At 56.5% G+C, this 19,976-nt stretch overlaps 2 protein-coding genes across 6 annotated transcripts in view; both read right to left on the bottom strand.

Annotated features, from left to right (window-relative positions):
- The window catches only part of LOC136302746 (serine/threonine-protein phosphatase 2B catalytic subunit gamma isoform), a 37,168-nt gene extending 28,597 nt beyond the window's left edge, over positions 1-8,571 (bottom strand). For all 4 annotated transcript variants that reach the window (XM_066206266.1, XM_066206267.1, XM_066206268.1 and 1 more), the window contains exon 1: positions 8,371-8,571. In XM_066206266.1, the coding sequence (XP_066062363.1) occupies positions 8,371-8,422 (52 nt within the window). In that variant the 5' untranslated portion in view covers positions 8,423-8,571. The remainder of the gene's footprint in view (positions 1-8,370) is intronic.
- A 1,634-nt stretch (positions 8,572-10,205) lies between these two features.
- Positions 10,206-19,976, bottom strand: LOC136302844 (metal cation symporter ZIP14-like). Of its 2 annotated transcripts, XM_066206433.1 has the most exons (10): positions 19,930-19,976; positions 18,528-18,796; positions 18,051-18,320; positions 17,761-17,947; positions 15,601-15,770; positions 14,952-15,074; positions 14,530-14,715; positions 14,114-14,321; positions 13,086-13,270; positions 10,206-12,855 (listed from the first exon to the last, which is right to left on the bottom strand). In XM_066206433.1, exons 3-10 carry the CDS (start codon positions 18,303-18,305, stop codon positions 12,709-12,711), a joined length of 1,461 nt encoding a protein of 486 aa, XP_066062530.1. In that variant the 5' UTR covers positions 18,306-18,320; positions 18,528-18,796; positions 19,930-19,976; the 3' UTR covers positions 10,206-12,708. The 2 variants fall into 2 exon arrangements, with proteins under 2 accessions (XP_066062530.1, XP_066062529.1); XM_066206432.1 differs by lacking the exons at positions 15,601-15,770; positions 19,930-19,976 and adding an exon at positions 17,025-17,194 and having other exon boundaries at positions 18,528-18,610.

The raw sequence follows: 19,976 nt of genomic DNA, 5'->3' as shown, positions 1-19,976 counted from the left end.
CTGTTGGGTCTTGCTCCTGCTCCTGCCAAAGCTCCCCGTGGATCAGAGACCTCAAAACTGTTCTCAGTGGGCACTGAGCCTCCCTCAGCCTCCCTGAAGTGATAAAATCCACGTTTGCTTGCAAGGTCCATCAAGTTTCCAGCTCAGATTTGGCTCCTAATGACCGGCACTGATGCGGATTTTCCTGGGATTGTCATTGAGCCAATCAGCCCAGAGCCGAGTCCTCTGCCAGGGATGTGTGCTCTGGACATCACCGAGTGCCAGCTCACCAAGGAGAGCCCAAAACCCTGCCATTCCAGCCTGGAAAACCTCTCTCTTTGAGACCCTCCAGCTCTCCAAACCTTCCAGAGGTTAAAAATCAACGTATTCCCAGAAAATCATCACTCAACAACCCCGGTATCTCCCTCTCATCGGTGGGAATCCAGGGAGTCGCTGCAAAGTCTGAGGAAAAAAAGGAAAAGGGGGAGGAAAAGGGGGAGGAAAAGGGGGAGGAAAAAGAGGAGGAAAAGGAGGAGGAAAAGGAGGAGGAAAAGGAGGAGGAAAAGGAGGAGGAAAAGGAGGAGGAAAAGGAGGAGGAAAAGGAGGAGGAAAAGGAGGAGGAAAAGGAGGAGGAAAAGGAGGAGGAAAAGGAGGAGGAAAAGGAGGAGGAAAAGGAGGAAGTTTAGAGCAAACAGCTGCAGCTACTTTTAAAAAAAGTGCGCTCCCAAAGGAGCAGGGAGGGGATTCCTAGATGTCAGCAGGCAGGGGAAATTCACCACCTGTTTCCCGAGGTTCCAGCACGGCCACTAATAGATCATTAATGGAGGCACAGCGGGGGCTCTGTGGAAAAGGCAAATCCCGGGAATGTGAACCCCCAGGGGCTTCTGGATCCCATTTCAGACCGGCCCAAAGCAAACACAACTTTGAGTCCTTCCAAGATCCTGCTCTGGGGAATGGGCTGATCCACGTGGGAATCCTGGACAAAACAGCCAGTGTTGGGATGCATCCAGCAAAAGGTGGTCACGGCGTGGATAAACAGGGAACGTGAGCACAAAATGATGGATTTTGACACAATCAGAGCTTTAAATTCTCTTTTCTTCCCATCTCAGGCCTCAAAACTCTCACCCTGAGTGGGATCCTCACTGGATCCAACTGCTCTGGATAAAACATTCCTTGCAAGGCGCCTATTCCCAGGTTTGGGAATCACCTCAGACCACACCAAGGTGCTGATGGCCAAAAGGCAGCTGCAAAGGAATTCAAACCTTCCCTGGACATCAGCCAGAACAGTTCCCTTGCAAACCAAAAAGCAGCCCCACAAAAAAAACTGGGATAAATCCATCCCAGAGCAGCTTCCCAGACGTGCACGTGTCAGGGATGCAGCAGGATGAGAGGAGCCTCCAGCTGCTGCTGAAGCAGCAATTCCAGCCTCTGTGCCCTGGTCACTCTTCCTGCGGGAAACCCTCGTGGTATTTTTCCAAGACATCACCTTTGGGATAATCTTCTGTTTGAGAAGCCATTTCACCACGTCTTGCTGTGTTCAGCAGCCGATAAAAGGGAATATTTTCTGGAGCAATCTAGGTTGACATCACTTGTTCCTGTTCCGAAATTCACCCTGAACCACGTGGGAAATTTATCCTGGGAAATTCTCCTCGGATCCGCCTCGGAGCAGGGAAAGTGCTTTAAACTCTTATTTTACAGGCCCACCATGGCGAAAGGAACTCCCAGATGGAAGACTGGTGGAGAATTTTCTCCTCCTCTCAGGGAGGAGATCCCACTGCTCCACACGCTCACACCCAGCTCTGCTCCTCAGTGCAAACAGGGAGATCCCAGAATCCCAGAATGGTTTTGGGTTGGAAGGGACCTTAGGGATCACCTCGTTCCATCCCTGCCCTGATGCTCTCACCAGGCAGCAGCGAGGTTTTCTTTCAGGGGCTGGAAAATCAGGAGAACAGCCTGGACAGCCCAACATTCCTCCTCCTGCCAGGAAAATCCTTGAAATCTGTGTTGAGATTCCCTTTTCTTTAAAGCACCCACCCTCCATCCTCATCTCACCTCTGCCCCAACCCATCGCTCCCTCTGCCCCACGCTTGCTGTCCTGAGGACTTTTCCCAGGATATTTGCAGATTCCCCATCCCTGGAAGTATCCAAAGCCAGGCTGGATGGGGTTTAGAGCACAGTGGAACGAGATGAGCTTTAAGACCCTTTTCCAAACTATTCCAGGATTCCACAGCTGACCCGGATCTCCAGGATCACTCGGACCTCGGGCGATCCCGCCCTCCAGGAGCCCAGTCCTGCATTATGGGATAACGCTGATGCCTTCACGTAGCCCGGTTCCCTCACTCCTGCTGCTTAATGATGTCTTAATGATTCCACCAGGATCCCGTCCCGTAAACACGCCCGCCGGCCCAGCGCCCGCCCCGGCGGGATCGGGCAGGGAATACCTGGAAAACCGGCCAAGCTGGGAAGGATCCCGGACAAATATAGATCTCCAAGGAGTATCTTTAGATTAGCAGGCGGCTCTGCCCCCACTGAGACCCCAGGATTTACCTAAATAGCTCCTTCAGCACAGCCCAGCGCTCGGAGCTATTTTAAGCCAGCACCCTGCCCTACTTCCTAAGGAACAGCCTTGCCTTCTCTCCTGCCTGTGCAGCCAGAGCAGCCCCAAACCCGCTCCTCTCTCCACCTCTGACACCTTTCATTAAATAAAAAAAAAACAACAAACAGCCTTTCGGCACGGTATCCAATTAATCCGGGCTCATTTATTGCCACAAGGCCCTTCACGGCCTCGAGCGGGGAAAATGGGATTAACCTTTCCCAGCCTGACGGGCAGAAAAATAACATGGAACACTGGGATCCTGAGGAACGCGACCTTCCCTCCTGCCCTGCCCACCTCCAGCAGCCACCTGAAGCAGCTGCTGTTATTCCCAGAGGGAAAGGATAAATCCCAGCCCAAGCCACGTGCCTTGATGCTTTATCACCGTTCCCTCAACAGTGTTTTGTGCCCGAGGCTGGGTTTGGGGTTTGCCACCAGCATTTTCTGTTAATTAGCACGTTCAGCAGCATGTTTATTAGCCAGCAGAGCATGCCTGTGTTCCAGGATCCAGAGATCTGGCAGTTTGAGCCCAAAACGAGGCACCTCTGGCTCTGTTTGGGGCATCCCAGGAACACTCTGGAGAGGAACAGCTTGTGTTCTCCAAGGTATTTGCCTTTGGATTCGTTTTTGGGATGAAATGCCACAAAATCCAGCAAAATCAGTGCCCCAAGCTTGGCACAGCCACAAACCAACCCCTTTCCCCAGCACATCCCATTTATGGATAACAAAGCATCTTTCCTGTTTATATAGAACAATCATAAGAACAAGGGAATTACTAGGGCAAGTTTTGGGGTTTTTTCCTGGAAACCCCCCCCCAAAAAAACGCCACGTTCCCAAGTATCTCCATGGGATCCCATGGGGTTCCTGCTTTAAGGACTGCCTCACCCCACACCTCCTTGAGCTCTGTCCAGCCAAGTTGCTGTATTATGACACAACTTGCTTTTTAGGGATCCCCCTCCACGTCTTGACCCTGGTGGCATTCGCACTTTTCCCCTGGCATCCCAAGGTCCCAGCGCATGGACCTCGGCCTTTATTCCATTTTTAGCCATTTTCAGAGCTCCTTTTCCCACCTCGGTATCCCTTAATTCCTGAAAAACACCAACACTGAACAAGCCAAACCAACCAGTGGCTCTAAACCCCCACAAGCTCCTTTCCATTTAAGATTTCCCTCATTTAAAAAGCCACTTTGACTTTGGCGCGTGCTACGTGATGAAAATTCCCAACCTGGAGAAAATCCAACGCCCCGACTCCCGGAGTTGTAGCTGAATATGAAAAAAATCAAGGTAGGAAGAAAGCTGCACGCATCTTTTCATCCCCCAAAAAGCATCTCGAGGCAGCGAGATGAACTGGAACAGCCTCTGAACTCTCTGAGGAGGCAGAGATTGATCTGAGGCCGGGCTTGGGCTCCCCAGAGGCTGCGGAGCAAATCCCGTGGGATTGCTCTGGAACAAATCCCGTGGGATTGTTCTCCGTGCCTCCAGCAGCTCCGGAGGCACACGGGGAGAGAGGAGGGAGAGGCTCCTCGGGTGTGATTCCACCCGGGATGAGGGAGCAGCTGCTGGAGGTGTCACTGAGGCTACGGGAGCTCCTGGTTGTCCCAGTGTTCCCAAAAAACCTTGGCTGGGGGTGAAGCAGGTCAGTGACAGCATGGAATTGCGGATTATGGGATGGGTTGGGGGATGAGGGGCCTTGAAGTCACCTCATTCCACCCCCTGCCATGGGCAGGGATGCTTTCCACTATCCCAGGTTATCCCAATCTGGCCTTGGGCACTTCTAGGGATTAAGGGGCAGCCACAGCTCCTCTGGGAATTCCAGCCCGGCCCTCCCAGGCAGGAATTCCTTCCCATTATCCCACCTCCCCCTGCCACCTTGGCAGTGGGAACCCGTTCTCCCTCATCCTGGCACTGCATTCCTTGTCCCAAGCCCCTCTCCCTGCTGAAACACATCCACACAAAGCAGACACCGAAATTTCAAGAAGCGTCACCTCAGGGGTTTTAAAATCTCCACAGACAATTCAAATGTCTTCCATTTGGGAAAAAAAAAAAAAAAACAAACAAAACAGACTGGACATGGAGAAAGGTGCCTGAAAGTTCTTAAGAAAGGAGAGCAAAGCACAAATTGGGAAAACTCAGGTGTCTCCAGGACACCTTCGGCTGCAGCCCCAGCTTGACACCACAGCTCCTGGGATTCACCCCTCCTCAGAAAAGCAGGAATCACAGCAGAGCACTCTGGATCAGGGTGGGAATTAGGGATGTCTCTGACTTCCAACATCAGCAGCCAAAAAGAGGGCACTGCATCCCGGCTCAGCAGCTTCCCAACGTTTTGCCCACGATAAACAAAACAGTAACACACGGATAGAGAAAACTTCCAGTGGGCTATTTGCTCTGGTGTCTAAATACCAATATCTCGGGGTTTTTAAAGGATTTGTTAGGGATGGAACTGGACGCAGCTCTGCTTCCCAGAGGATTTTACACCTTCCAGCGGGAAGGATGGAGCAGGGGCACAAAATCCAAGCAAAAAATGACCACAAAATTCAACCAAAAGTGACCAAAAATGCTCTGCGCGTTTGTTTTAAAACACCCTGAGCTCCAGGATGCATCCACTGCAGCAGCCCAAAGCACCATTCCCACCTGCCTGGATAATGTGGATTTTCCAGGATGTGGCTCCATCAGTCAATCCCATGGATTCACCAGGTAATTCAAGCTTCATTTTGGGCTAATGCACACAACCAGACTCTCTAATCCCTCGGATTTCCAGCAGAACCTTCCCAAGTGCTCTCTGGAGACCAAAATTTGGACATCAATGGTCTCCATCACCATCAACCATCAGATTCCTGCTAAAACTGGGCTATGAAGAGCAATTCTTGCCTCAAAATTCAACATTTTAATAAAAAGAAACACCCGGCAAATCTCAAAATACGAGATTTTTTTTAAAAAAGCAATTCCTGACCTACCCCAAAAGCCAAGATTTTAATAAAAGTAATTCCCTGAAGCACCCAAAAATTGGATTTTAAAAAAAGCAATCCGTGGCCTGGCTCAAAATTCAAGATTTTGATAAAAATCAATTCCTGACACGCCCCAAAATTCGCGATTTTAACAACGAAACTCCCCCAGTACAAGTTTTAACCTAAAACTGCGTTTCCTCTGACTAAACGTAATTACAGTTAAGGCCTTCTGCAGGGCCCTGGAGATGGAAATATATAGGTTAAACATAGTTAAAATTCCACATCCTACTTAATTGCAGGCATTTTTCCACGGAACAGAACGAGCTTTTAATTATTAATAACCACCAACAATGTCACCACCTTTAAACAATAACCCCCGGCCTGAGGAGGAGAGATTTCTCCCCAAATTTCCACAGGCGCTCCAGGAAGAATGGGAGAATAAGAAGCGATCTTTGGGGAAGATTTTGGGGTGATTTTGGAGCTAGCAGCCCCTGAGCCTTCCACTCCACCTGGATAGGGATTAATGACCGCAATTAGCAGGATTTTTTTGTGGGGTTGCCACAGCGCTGAGAGGGACCCAGCAGGATCCCTGACAGGGATTCCCAGGATCTGGAAGCTCCAGGAACAGGGAGAGCGTGCCTGGATCCGGCCGACTCAGCTGAATCATAATGGCTGCATTTGACATTACCTTTCCCCAACAAGGCCAACCTAAACACAGGCAGCTGCCTGGGATTTAGCAGGAGATTTACAGACAGCACCAGCCTCTCGGGCTGCCCGGAGACCTACAAATCACCCACGGGCCCGGGAACACCCCTGGATCCCCCCCAAAAAAATCCCTGAGTGCTTTTGGGATTATTCCCCACGAAAAAAAAAATAAAATATAAACCCTCCCAACCGTGGAGCTTCCCCCGAGCCCGAGGGGCCTCCACGCTCCGGCTGCCACCCGGATCCCCTTTCCCTGGGTTTGAGGTTATTAACATCAAACATGTGATCGGCCACATGACAGGCTAAAGGCTAAAAAGGAAAAAAAAAAAAAAAGAAAAAAAAAAAACCCGACCAAAAAAATAAATAAATTTTAAAAAAAATCGCTCGGACACATCCAGAGGGGATGAGGGAGAGAGATGGCAGCGTGGTGGGTACACCTCCATGTCCGTGGATTCCAACCATATTCCTGGGAAATCGCCGCTTTCCAGCGGCCCGGAATGATGGGAAGCCATGGCGGGAGGAGGTTTAATAACGGGGTGATTGTGTAACTTGGAGCCTCCCGGCCAAAGTTGAGGCACCCGCTGGATGTTCCCGGTGCGTGGGGACGAGGATGGCACCGGATCAATTAGGGCAGCGAAATGTGCATCCCCCCCGCCCCCCCCAAGCCTCCTCCTCCTCCTCCTCCTCCCGATCCAGGAGTTTCTCCGCTAACGTATTTCTCTCCTCATTAACCGCTTCGGTGTCTTCTGCTCTTTCCAAAATAGTACCTACTATAACGGGGCCGCGGAGGGGGCCAGCTGGCACCGGCCGCGGGGCATCCGGACACGGAGCGGGGACTCGGGGCAGGAAAGACACGGGGGGCTGTGTCCCTGCGGGATGAGGGCAGGGAGGGCTCTCATCCCCCCCCCCGTTACCCCAAAATCCTCATGGGAACCCCAGTTCTACCCAAAGCAGGGGGCTCAGCACCTCCAGTCTGGGGGAGAGGATCTTGGGGGTGGGCAGGATGGGGATTCCCCCCTTTTCCTCCCAACAGGGATGTCCCCTGTTGTCACCCCCGGCCAGGCAGCACCGCTCACACAGAATGGAGGGAGGGGGCTGCATCCTCTTGGACCAGGGGGCCTAAAAATGCCCCCCCTCCTCACTCCTCAGCACAGGTGTCCCCGTCCCCCCCCCACCAAACAGAGATGGCTCCCCAAAACCCCTCGGCTCCTCTGCAGAGGTTTCTGATGGAACAGGGGGTGTCCCCCCAGCCTGACACCCCGACTCAGGGCTCTCCCTTAAGGGGGGTGTCCCACTGGACCCCCCTCCAGCTGCTCCAGGCCTCCCCCTCCCCTCTCTCCTGGGGATGACCCCCCGAAACCACGCTTTCCCCGATTTGGGGGTGCCCCCCCAATCTCCCCCCACTCAGGGGATGATCTCCCCCCCAAACCAGAGTCCTCCTTGAAGGAGGGTCACCCCCAGAACACCCCCTCCTCACCCCTCCAGGCATCCCTGCCCCCTCAGCCCCCAGGGCCCTCCTTGAACGGGGGTGCCCCGCCAGAACAAACCCACCCCCAAAACAAATCACGCTGCCCCCGGCGTTTCTCGGGGCTCCCCCAACCTGGAGACCCCCCCTCAAACCAGCCTCTCCCTCCAGAACAGGTACCCCCCATCCAAACCAGGCATCCCACTCCCTTTCTCCGGGTTTCCCCAGCCGGGGGGGGTTCGCTAACCTGGGGACCCCCCTCCCAAACCGGGCATACCCCCATATTTCTGGGAATATCCCCCTAAAGCAGGCTCCCCCTCCTGCCATATCACGCTCCCCCCCTCTCCTTTCTCCGTGCCCTCCCCCCCAAAATGAGCCCCCTTTTCCTCGGGCTCCCCCAGTTTGGAGACGCCCCCCGCCCCCCTCCTTTCTCGGGGCTCCCCCAGCCTGGAATCCCCCCGGCTAAAATCACGCTTCCTCCCCCCTCCCTCCTTTTCTCCGGCCTCCCCCAAACCAGGTGCCCCCCCACAAACCAGGCATATTCCCCTCCCCTTTCTGGGGGCTCCCCCAGCTTGGGGGTCCCCCCCAAATCCCTCTCGCCCCCCATTTCTCCGGCCCCCCTCAGCCGAACCCGCCCCCCCGCGCCCCCCGCGCAGGCAGGGGGCGCCCTCGCCGCCCCCTCACCCTTGACGATGCGCTCGGTGGTCGGCAGCTTGTTGTGGCCGCGCCCGGACATGGTGGCGGCGGCGGCGGCGGCACCGGCACCGCTCCCCCCCCGCTCCGGCGCCGTGCCCCGCTCCGCTCCCCCTCACCCGGAGCGGGGGCCGCGCGGGTGCTCCCGGCGGACCCGCTGGGCTGCCCCGGCGGCGGCTCCGCGGCGCTGCGCTCCCCCCGTCCCGCCCCCGCCGCCGCCGCCACACCGCCCTCCGCCCTCTGCCCCCCCCCGCCCCGCCCCGCCCGCGCCTGCGCCACGCCCGCCCCGCCCCGCCCGCCATCTTGGAGGGGAAGGGGGCGTTGCTAAGCAACGGGGGGGCAACATGGCGGCGGTGCTGAGGGGGGAGCGCGGGGATGGCGCCCGGGGTGTTAGGGCGGCCCTCGGGCACAGCGTGGCTGGTGCGGGAGGAGGGCGGTGGGAGCCCACACTGCCTCGGGAGGGGCTGTAAGGATCGCCCAGTGCCACCCCTGCCGTGGGCAGGGACACCTCCCACTACTCCCGGTTGCTCCAACCTGGCCTTGGGCACTGCCAGTCACAGCTTCTTTGGGAATTCCTTCCCAATATCCCATCCATCCCTGCCCTCTGGCAGTGGGGAGCCACTCCCTGTATCCTGTCCCTCCAGCCCCAGTTCCTTTCCAGCTCTCCTGGAGCCCCTTTAGGCCCTGGAAGATGCTCCGAGCTCTCCCTGGAGCCTTTTCCTTCTCCAGGTGAGCACTCCCTGGCTCCAGAGCTGATATTCCTCAGACAGAAAATCTTTTGAGGGAAAGGAAAACCAGACGGTGGTCTGTTCCCGCAGACCCTCCCTTGAAGACGAAGGAGGACAGGTTTAGATGGGATATTGGGAAGGAATTCCTGGCTGGGAGGGCGGTGAGGGGCTGGGATGGAATTCCCAGAGAAGCTGTGGCTGCCCCTGGATCCCTGGGAGTGCCCAAGGCCAGCTGGGGATAACCTGGGACGGTGGCAAGTGTCCCTGCCCATGGCACTGGATGGGCTTTAACCAACCCAAACCATTCCAGGAGTTCCATGACCCCGTCCAGAAAAGTTTGCCGAGGTAACTCTGGTTTCAGGCGTTCAGCAACACACGAAGATTTTACAGCAGAAAAGAGCCCACCCAAAGCCCCCCTGGAAGGGCTGCTGAGCAGGAGCGTGTCCGATGCTCACCGTGACCTTCCTTGCTTAATAAAACATTTTTTTTTTTAAATAAAACACCTCAGAATGTCAAGATTTGGTTTCTTTAGCTGCAACAGGGTTTCTAAAAATTGTGTTTGCCGCTCAGAGCTGGCAGATGAAGAGGGGGGCATGGTGTAGAAAAAAGCAAAAAAGGTGAAGTAGAAAAAAGCAAAAGGGGTGAAGTAGAAAAGTTTGCTTTTTTTTTTTTTCCCCCCTAACGGAGGGTAGGAAAACAAGGACACAAAACACTGCCAGAGAGGAATGTGAGCCGGGGTGGAATCCAGCATCCCACACCTCCCAGCTAAACCAGGGCTGGGCAATATATTTCAGATAAATTAAAATAATAATAATAATAATAATAATAATAATAATAATAATAATAATAAATTAAGGAAGGGTTTTAGTAGCCGCAAAGGCCGTGCCATGCGGGCAGGCTGGGGGTTCTCAGTGCCACCTTCCGTCAGCCGCGCCGCACTGCACAGCCACAGAAATCCAGCTGGAAAACCGGGATTGCATCACCCAGCCCCGGCTCCGATCCTTCCCCTCGGAAAAATTCCTGAGCCAGCAGCGCTCCCACCCCCTCCATCCCCCACCGGCAGGGAGGGTTTCACTGCCCGGAGCGCCCTCCCCATCATTCATTACAGAATATATTTTATTTATGGAATTTTACAAATATTCTGTTACAGTTCACGTGACATTTTAAGTTAACGCTCTTTGTTCCGGCGCGTTCTCTCCTACCGACACCTGAGTTATAATTGAAATACTGAGATGGAACTCGAGCTTCCGACAGGATGAGGGGAAGGAGACACGGATGGAAATCCACGAGGAGCTGGATTTTGGGTGGGTTCCCATCCCTTTCCCACTGGCAGGTGCCAGCCTGCCCAGCCGGGAACAGCAGCTCTCCTCGGTGCCAGGGCAGCCTCGTTCCTCACCCCCACCACATCCCAAATCTCTGGGTTGTAGATTTCTCAGGAAACAGGGATAACGAGAAGACATCAGACTGGTGATTCCCACAGCGAATCCTGCCCAAGCCCTGCTCTCTGCCACTTCCCAGGCACAGTCCAGAGGGTACAAACCCCCTGATTCCCCCCCCGTAGGCTTTTCCAGCCTGGATGCAGCTCCAGTGCCCCGTGCCCTGCCAGCCACATGGTGTTTTCCAAGTGCTTCCTTGGGAGAGAGAGAGAGGAGAGGGCACCTGTGCCAGTGAAAGGGCTCAGATTTTCCACATCGAGTCAGTCAGCCGGGGCTGCGGCTCTCTCAAGCAAGGAAAAAAGTCTTTCCAATGCCGCTTTCGTCCTGGAATCAGCAGCACAGGGAATGCCTGCGAGGTGCTGAAGGATCGCCCGAGCCAGCACAGGCCACACTGCTCTGTCCCAGAGGGAAAAGTGACTCAATGGTGACAATCCACAAGAGACAGCACACGGGACAAAGCGGAGCCTGTTTCTCCTTGAGGGGATCACCCGAGGACCGTGGGGCACCTTTGGGTGAAGGGTGATCCCAAAAAGGCTCCCTGCTCCTCCAGAAGTTGACATTTAGGTTTTGGGGAGCAGGACAAAGCCAAGAGCTGGGGGGTGCTGAGAGGAAAAATGCCCAGAGCTGAAAAGCCACCGAGAATGCAGGTGATGATCCATGAGGATCCTGGCAGTGGCAGAGGCCACGGGCTCGGTGACAGCCGTTGGGAGCTTAGGAAGAACATCACCCAGCTGGGAACTACGGGAATTCAGGGATTACAGCGATCCAGCCAGGGTATAACACTGCCGGGGGTGCTGAGCCTGTGCCAGGGGCTGAAGTCCCTCTGATGGGCACGAATGAGACCTGGCACAGCCTCAGGTTTGCTTTCCTCAGGGAGGGGAGGGAAGGTGTGGGAGCCACCACAGGCCACCACCCTGTCACACTCCACACACCTGCACACAGGTGAGGGCTGAAGGAAGACACTTCACAAACACTTCTGAAACACCTGCACATCTCCTCTGTCCCAATCCAGCGCCAAACCAGGAGGGATTCCCCTGAATCCACACGGCCACAAGCTCACACCAGGTACAGGACGAGGGGTCTGGAGGCAAAAGGGGTGCGAGGGAACCTCAAGGTGGGCAACCTTATCAATATGATAATAAGTAATTCACCTAGTGAATCTGGGGAACGCCAGCCCGGAGGCAGAGCTGGGAAGTGCCTGGAACACCCTTCTCTGGCTACTCCCTAAGGCTGGGAACACGCAGCCTCAAGAGGTTCACAGTCTGAGTTTTGCATTTAAGAACAGCCCCCCCACACCCCACCGTGAACCTCAGCACTGTTTAAAAACTGGTGGATGTTCCCAGGTGTCCCTGTGAGCCTGGACACAGCCTGAGGAAAGATCCCTGGGCTGGAGCCTGCGGCCAGGCAGGGCTCTGCTCTCATCCCCTTCTCACCAGCCCTCACGGAGGAGGAGTTGGGATTTGCCCCCAGTTCCAGCAGCATGGACTGAAGGGGGGTCAGGGCACCCTGGCAGGCTTCTCCCAGCAGCCCAAGTGTCACTCCAACCCAGTTTGGTGTCCTCTGCTCTGAGCACTGACACCCAAAATGTGCTTTAAAACCCCTGCCCTCTTCACCCCGCTCCTGCCAGGGCAGCGTCGGGGCTGAAATGAAGCAAAAGCAGTCGGAGATGATGGTGACATTGTGAACCTCCTCATCCTTGGACAGCACAGCTCTGAGGGCTGGCTGCTGGGGAACACTCTGAGAAGGGTCTGTCCCCATCACACGCCCCCAGAGGGGTCAGGACAGCGTCACGTCCCACGGGAACGCTCTGAACACAATGAGAGGAGCAGCATGGCTGGAGCAGCTCCTGTCTCCCCATTCCATCCTTCCTGGGAGAGGCGAGGAGAGGAGGGATATGACACTGGAAAAAAGTCAGGTCAGTCCTATGGGAAGGGGAATTCCACTCCCCTCAGCCTTAAACCAGGAAAAAAAAATTAAAAATCCATGGAATAGCTTTCAAAGCAATGTCTCTCCTGTAGTGTGACGTCAGTGCCCGCACAGGTACCGTCGTATGTTTGCAGCAGGAAAAGGAAAGAAAAAAAAAGAAAAAAAAAACCCTTTCCCCCCCCCAAAAAAAAAAACCAAAACATGGAAAAACTGGATCAGGGCTGCAGCTGAGGCTGGTCCTACCCTATCTGGATCTGCCCCGAGTACATGGTGAGCAGCACCATGATGGTGAAGCCCGTGAGCAGCCCCGCGTTCTGGATGGCGAAGGTGATCAGGGCGCTGCCGTTCTGCTCGTCCTCCCGGCTCACCTCGTTCATCTCGGGGAACTGCGGGGGGGAAAAGTTGGGATGGCAGGGCTCAGTGACAGCTCCCTCCTTCCTCACCAAACCTCCAGCACCCTCCCATCCCGGGGATTTCAGCCAGGCAAAGCAAAGCAGAGATATCTGCGCGTGCCAAGGGGGCAGAGCAAACCCCACCGGGCCTGCAGGCTGAGGGCAAGCAGAGCTTTTCCAAGGAAAAACTCCTGGGGGCTCAGGATTCGGGGCTCAGGATTTACCATGTCAGCCAGTGCTATGTACAGGAACATCCCTCCAGCCAGAGCGAAGATCCAGTTGGCAGAGAAGTGGCTGCCAGCCACGATGCCGAAGGCCAGGCCCACGTAGCAGCAGCAGGCGGAGATGAAGTTGAAGAAGAGCGCCTGGCGAATGGTCATGCCAGCGTTCAGCAGGATCACAAAGTCCCCTGGGGGAGAAGAAGATGGGAGGATGAGGAGGGAAGGGTTGTCAGCAGCATCGGGACAGCAATGGCTTGAATTCATAAAATCCCGGAATATCCTGAGTTGGAAGGGACGCACAAGGATCAGAGTCCAACCCCTGGACACTCCAAAAATCACAGCACGTGCCAGCTCAAGTGTGGGCTCCCTGTGGCTGCTGGCACTGACCATCACACTGCCCCTAAATGAGGACATTCACACCCAAATTGGCCTCTCCTTCACTGACCATTCCACTGTTCCTAAATTCAGACATTCACACCCAAACCCGCCTGCCCCCTGCACTGCCCCTAAATTAGACATTCACACCCAAACCTGCCTCTCCTTCACTGACCATTCCACTACTCCTAAATCCAGACATTCATACCCAGACTCCTCCCTCAACTGCCCCTAAATTTGGACATTCACACCCAAACTTGCCTCCCACTCACTGACCACAGCTCTGTCCCTAAAACCACACATTCCCACCCAAACCCACCTCCCTTCCACTGACCACTCCACTGCCCCCAAATTCAGACATTCCCACCCAAACCCACCTTCCCCCCTCCCAAACCAACGAGGTATCGAGGGTTTTGGGTTTTTTTTTTTTGTCTTCAGATGCCTCCATCTAAATTTAAATCTCAGACATCATATTACCTCGTTATTTTTAGAGCAGCGATTACTCAGAGCAATTTACAGCCCTCCCTTCCCCCCCCACCCCACACCACTCCCAGCATCATCACTGTTTATTCCACCCCAAAATCCGCCGTTCTGGATGGAAAAAGGAGGGACTCCAGAGCCAGCAGCACCAGGGGCAGGTGCAAGGAGTGACATACCCAGCTCGTGTGGGAACTCCTCGCAGAGGATGGCCACGGAGGTGCTGATGCCCTGGAAGACGGAGACGGTGAAGGAAGCGCCGATGGCCAGGCCGTCGATGAAGTTGTGGAGGCCGTCGCTGAGGGTGATCATCCAGGCCAGCGTCCCGATGTCCGAGTACCTCACCTCCTTCAGCCAGTAGCACGCGCTCTGGGAGGCCTGCAGGTCCTGCCACGGCACCCCGAGACGGGGCTCAGCACCCAGGTGGGGATCACTGATCCCTCCTCCAGATGGGAAAACCACCCCGCCCCCCCCGCGTTCGTTAAATCCACAGTTTACAGTTTTGTTCCCACCGCACGCAGAGAATTCGGGCTGCGGAGTTGCTTTTAACTGACAGGTGGGATTTTGCCACAGTCCCACGGGATGAGGCGCTCACCTGGACAGAGAGGGAGCCCACCACAGCCTTCTCATCCCCGGAGGGGGGCTTGCACTCCAGGTCGTTGGTGATGTGTGGGATCATGTGGTCCAGGTCCCCGTTCTGCAGTTTCTCCGTGACCCCCTCCTCCCGGTCCTTCTTGGAGGGCAGAGCCTCGGGGCCGTAGTGGCTGTGCCCGTGGTGGTGCTGCAGGATCAGAGGATTCAGGGCTGTCGGTCATCCTGAAATTCCTCCTCTTTCCCACCCTGCCATCCCGATATTCCTGCTCTTTTCCACCCCACCACCCCGAAATACCTGCTCTTTCCTACCCCACCATCCCAAAACTCCTGCTGGTTCCCATCCCTCCACCCCGATATCCCTCCCGTCCCTCCATCCTGAAATTCCTGCTCTTTCCCACCCCACCATCCCCTGCTCTGCCTCACCTGGTCCTTCTGCTTCAGGAGCATCTTCAGGATCTTCTCCGTGAAGAAGAAGAGGTAGAAGCCCCCGAACACCACAGCGGATTTGGAAACGTAATAATCCTCCTGAGGGTTGAATCCAAACGCCTGCAGGCAGGAGGGGACAGGGGAGAGGATGAGGAGCAGGCCCTGGCAGTGTCCTTCATCTGCCTTTGCCCCTGGGGGTGACACTGGAGGGGTGACACAGCTCTGAGCTCTCTCTGAAGAGCAGCTGCTTTGGGGACAAGCTCAGGAAACACCTTTGTGCACCTTTAATCCCCCTCATTCCCTCATCCAAGCCGGCTGTGCCCCAAGGCGTTGGATCCAGCACCTGCACTGGGGCAGGGATGCCAAAACCAGGCTCCGCTCTGCACGGGGCACCTGCCTCCAGGGCTAGAAAAAGCCAGAAAAGGCAATAAAACAACGATTCTCTGCTTGAAGCAGACCAGGGATCTCCCTGGGGCAATTCCCTTCCAAACTCCAGCTCCGAGGGGCTTCCAGCCCTCCATACCTCACTCTGGGCTCCCCTCCGATGCTGCCTTCCCCTTCTGCAGCCAGCGAGCACCCAGAGAAACAGCCCCAGAGAGAGAGAGAGAGAGAAAAGCCCAGCCAGACCCACCAGTCCTCTCCCTACCTCGGGAATGAGCTGGAAGAGGGCGTTGGAGTAGAGAGTTCCAATCGCCAGAGCTATGAAGTAGAGGAGCAGCCGCTTGTAAAAGGTCTTCTTCATGAAGGGCACCACGCTGGCTCCCACCAGCGAGCACAGGGAGATGACGGAGACGCAGAGGAAACCGTAACCCCAGACTGGCAGAGCCAAACCCACCCCGGGAGACAGGAAGGGACGAGATCAACGTGGGGACGGGCAGGGAAGGAATCCACACCGACAGGGCAGAGAGAGGAGGGAGGGAGGGAGAGAAGAGGGACATTCATTAGTGATTGCTGTTCATCTGGCGCCACCTCCCAAAGGGTGAACCCGGCGCTGAGCGGCTTTGGGAAAAGTTTGGGAATCTCAGTTGAGTTTGGGCAGCCAGGCTGCGTGTCCCAGCCAGCCCCTGGCTCTGCTCCGTGGGTCATTCCCAAGCCACAGAGCGCCCGGGTCCCCCGAGCAACCTCGTACGCTCCATCCCTGCCCTGCAGCCGGTCCCTGCTGGGATGTTCCAGGTGCCAGCAGGGCTGGAGCGTAACTCCGGCATTTCAATTCCCGGCAGATCAGGAATTAGAGGCACTCAGTTTCAAATAAAAGTTGCAGTTCTGGAGCTGAAAAGGAACCTCGGAAAAACATCCCACCGCCAGCACGGATGAGGCGTTCGCTGCCTGGCAGCAAAACAGGCAACGCCAGGGTTTGGAAAAAAAAACCCGCTGGAATTTTAAGGCTGGACTGTGCCAAATCTGGCTCATCCTCTGAGGATGCACCTGGAGCACGTTCCAAAGGTTTCCAATCCAGGTGGATTTATTCAGCTCCAGAACGGCGCAATTACAACACAATTAATGTGCGACATTTCTGTCGGTCCCGTCGGAGCACCAGGAAACCTCGTGGAAGCCAGAACCCTTGTGGGAACATCGGGCTGGGAAACCAGGTAGGGGGGGAAAAAAAAAAAGGCAACAAAAGGATTTGTAAAAGTTGGCTGACTCCAGAGGAAGCCAGTGCTTCTCCGGGCTGTTCTCCATGCTTTTCTATGGATATTTGATAATATTTTCATGGATATTTCACATTCTTTTCCCTCCGGATCATGCCAGTAGCGCTGCCACAAGCGTGGCTGAGCCCATCCCTCCAAGGGATAAACTCCTGGATGCACAGAGCAGGAGCAAACGCATTCTGGCACACATTCACATGCGTTCTCCCAGCACATTCCCACTCCTCAGACATGGCGGGGACAGAGGACACTGAGGGTTTCCTGGTGCTCAGAGAGGTCAGAAAAGCCCTGCGGAGCCCCTTGAGCCAAGCCCTGAGCCTCGGGTGACGAGGGGTCGGATCGATTCGGCGGGGTGGAGGCAGAGAGGGCGCCCAGGGGAGCTGCCCCTGGAGACGGGAGGAGAGGCAGGGACGTTCTACCGCACCTCTGGGATGAGCTGGAAGAGCGCGTTAGAGAGCAGCGTGCCGATGGAGAGCGCGATGAAAAACAGGAGCACCCGGCTGAAAAAGGCCTTCTGGGAGCACGGAACGATGAGGATCCCGAGCAGGGAGGCCACGTTAATCATGGACACACTGAGAAAACCAAAGCCCCACACTGCGGAACGAGAAGAAACGAGGGCCAGACATTACCGAGGCTCTCGGAGAGCCCGGCCTCGGGCAGGTGGGGAAGGCTGGCTCCAGGGCTGCTCCCCGCGCTCCGGATGCTCCAGCTGTGACAAAACCGTCGTGTTTGCTGCAGGGAAGGTGGGAATGGAGCCACCAGGTTCCTTGGAAAAGGTTTTCCCGAGCTGGCCCCAGCGTGGGAGAAACCAAGCTGTGCTCAGGGCAGCTGATCCATGACCTTGGGAATCGCTGGGACCGGGATAGGCGGGAGCTGGGTGAGCATCTGCCGGCGGCTGGAGGCCAGCGGGTCCCTCCAGGGGCCAGGTCACCCCCTCCCACCCACAGGAACTCCCAGCAGAGTCCCCTCCTCATCCAGCCATCCCGGAGGCACAGAGCTTATCCTGGCAAAACCACACCACGGCACGATCCACGGCGAGGAATACTCGGTCAGGATTCCCAGGGAATTCCCAGGAGTGGGAACTGGCTGTTCCTCATGTCCCCAGGCTCCGTGCCCGGGCCCAGGCAGTGCCCGTGGGCCCCCCCCAGCACCCCAATTACCTTCAGCTGAGCTGGGCCTGCTCTCCTCTGTCTGCTCGTTCTCCTCATTTTCCAGGTTCTCGGAGGCGCACGCCCCCGACTCCAGCTGCTGCAGGATGGTGGGGCAGAACTCCTTGAACTCGCTGTGCCCCACAGGGGAGCCCTCGCTCAGGTTGTGGATGGCAAAAAGCTCCACGGAGCTGAAGCACTGTGGGGGGAGGGAAGGGACAGAAAGGTGCCTTGAGATTCCCACAGCTCCGCAGGGAGATTTTGGGGATCCACAGGGAGGTTTTGGGGGGTCCCCTCCTTACCCGGGAGAGGTTCAGGCGCTGCTGAGGTGTTTGGGAGATGTTGGCGTGCCCCACTCCCACATCCAGGCGGTTCAGCAGGGCTTTGAGCTGCTTCAGGCTCAAGGTCTGGCTCTCCCCGTAGCGCTGCAGCAGATCCTGCAGGAAGGAGGCTGCAGACACGCCGGTGCTGTCCCTGCCCGCCCGGACCCGCGGGCAGGGGAGGAGGCAGAGCAGCAGGAGCAGGCAGCAGCTCCGGGGGCCCGCGCTGGGGATCATGGTGCCTCTGGGATGCTGGGAGAGAAACCATGCTGCCGTTGGGTTTGGCATTCCCAGCGCTCCAACTGCGGCTCCTCCACCCCGCCGATGGATTTATCCGCAGGGAAACGGGGGAACAGCGCTGGGAGCACCCAGATCCTGAGGAGGACTCAGTATTTTTCCACAATCTTTCCATGCAAGACCACCCCCTCCTCCTCCTCCTCATTGTCCACCCTCACTCACCGTGGGGGGCTGCCAGGACACGGCTCCCGGGGGCTCTCCAGCTCCGCAGCACCTCGGGGACCCTGGGAAGAGCAGGATGGTCGGGAAGCAGGCAGGGCTGCACCGAAATCCAGCTGTGCCAGCCCCAAATCCAGCTCTCCGGGGGGGTGAGGAGTCACGTTCCGGCCCTCGGCCACGCGTGGGTCCCCTCGGTGACACAAACACCTCCAGGACTTCAATGCCAGCGCTCGGAGGAACACGGGAGCCCCGGGGACAGAGGTGGCCTGTTCCTGAGGTTATAATTTAACCAGGATGATTACCATGAACCGAGTGCTTCCCTGCTCTAACTGGAGGTGCCTTTATAGTGTTTGCCCAGAATCAATCCTTGCCCTCTCTGCCCCTTTCATGTGTGCCGGGAATTGATAAAAGAGGGGTGGCAGAGCCCCGGGGTGCAAAGGAAGGGGCTCAGGGAGAAGGGGGGGAACGCCAGGCACGACCTGCACGTCCACCCTGGGAGCTCCCCCAAGAGCCTGGAGCTCCGGCCACCTCCCTGGAAAAGCTTCCCTCAAAGGTGGATGGCAAATCTGGGATGTGCTAGGAGAGAAATAAAAGTCTGCTGCCTCCGTCAGTGCAGCAGCCATCCCGATCCCAGTGTGGGGCTCCAGGTGCACCTCCTGATCCCCCTGGCTCCCCTTCCCAGGGGCTCCTGGTGCTCCTGACCCAGCCCTGGATATCCCGCAGTGCCTGGCCTGTGCTGACGGCTCACAGGCTACAGTCTCTTCCAAAAACCAGGACGTTTTTGAAGCCTGGCCAAGCAATTGTTCCAAAAATAACCTGGGGCCAGGATTTCCATGCCAAGGGGCTGCCGGGGAACCCGCAGGACCCCGCTCCCCATCCGGGACCCCGCTCCCCCTGAAGGCTCCCACGTTCCCACAGGTTTTACCAGCTTACCACCACTTTGTGAGCTTTGTTCTCCGGGAGGTTTTAGCCTCCTCCTGCCAGGGCTTAGCTCGGATGCTTTGACTTAACCCCTCTCCTCCCAAAACAAGGGAAGGAGCCCATCCAGAGCGGTGCTGGTGCTGGGAACACCCTGCTGGGTGGGGGGACCCGAGGGAGCTCTGCCTCTTCAGCATCCCCCAGCGAGCCCAGACCCTTCCTCCGCCTCCCTATCCCAAATCCACCTTTCCAGGTGGCTCCTCCTGGGCTGCACGGGACATCCAGGCTGCTCCCTATCCCAAATCCACCTTTCCAGGTGGCTCCTCCTGGGCTGCACGGGACATCCAGACTCCCACAGGTGCTGGCACAGAGCCCACCGTGCCAAAGGTTTGTCCCGGCTGGCCGCACGTCTCTTTGGCTGCCCTTCCCAGCCCAGTGCTCCCCGTGTCCCCGACCCCGCCGGGAGCCCGTCCTGCCCCCTGCACACCGATGTCCCGGGCCCTTGCCAAGGCACGCAGCTCTCTCCGCTGCCAA

The sequence above is a fragment of the Chamaea fasciata genome, unplaced genomic scaffold (assembly GCF_029207755.1).
Source record: "Chamaea fasciata isolate MVZ Bird 193981 ecotype frontalis unplaced genomic scaffold, bChaFas1.0.hap1 SCAF_30, whole genome shotgun sequence".
NCBI classification, from domain to species: Eukaryota; Metazoa; Chordata; class Aves; order Passeriformes; family Sylviidae; genus Chamaea; species Chamaea fasciata.
The sequence above is the reverse complement of the archived record's forward strand: the minus strand, read 5'-3'. Positions and strand labels throughout refer to the sequence as shown.

Bases quoted from the DNA above. Each gene is read 5' to 3' on its own strand.
- LOC136302844 (XM_066206433.1), bottom strand. From the start codon at position 18,305: ATGATCCCCAGCGCGGGCCCCCGGAGCTGCTGCCTGCTCCTGCTGCTC. The intron at 14,322-14,529 runs GTGAGCGCCTCA...GTGCCGTGGCAG, and splicing joins TGGGCTCCCTCTCTGTCCAG to GACCTGCAGGCCTCCCAGAG. The intron at 12,856-13,085 runs GTAAATCCTGAG...TCCCCCCCGCAG, and splicing joins ACATAGCACTGGCTGACATG to TTCCCCGAGATGAACGAGGT.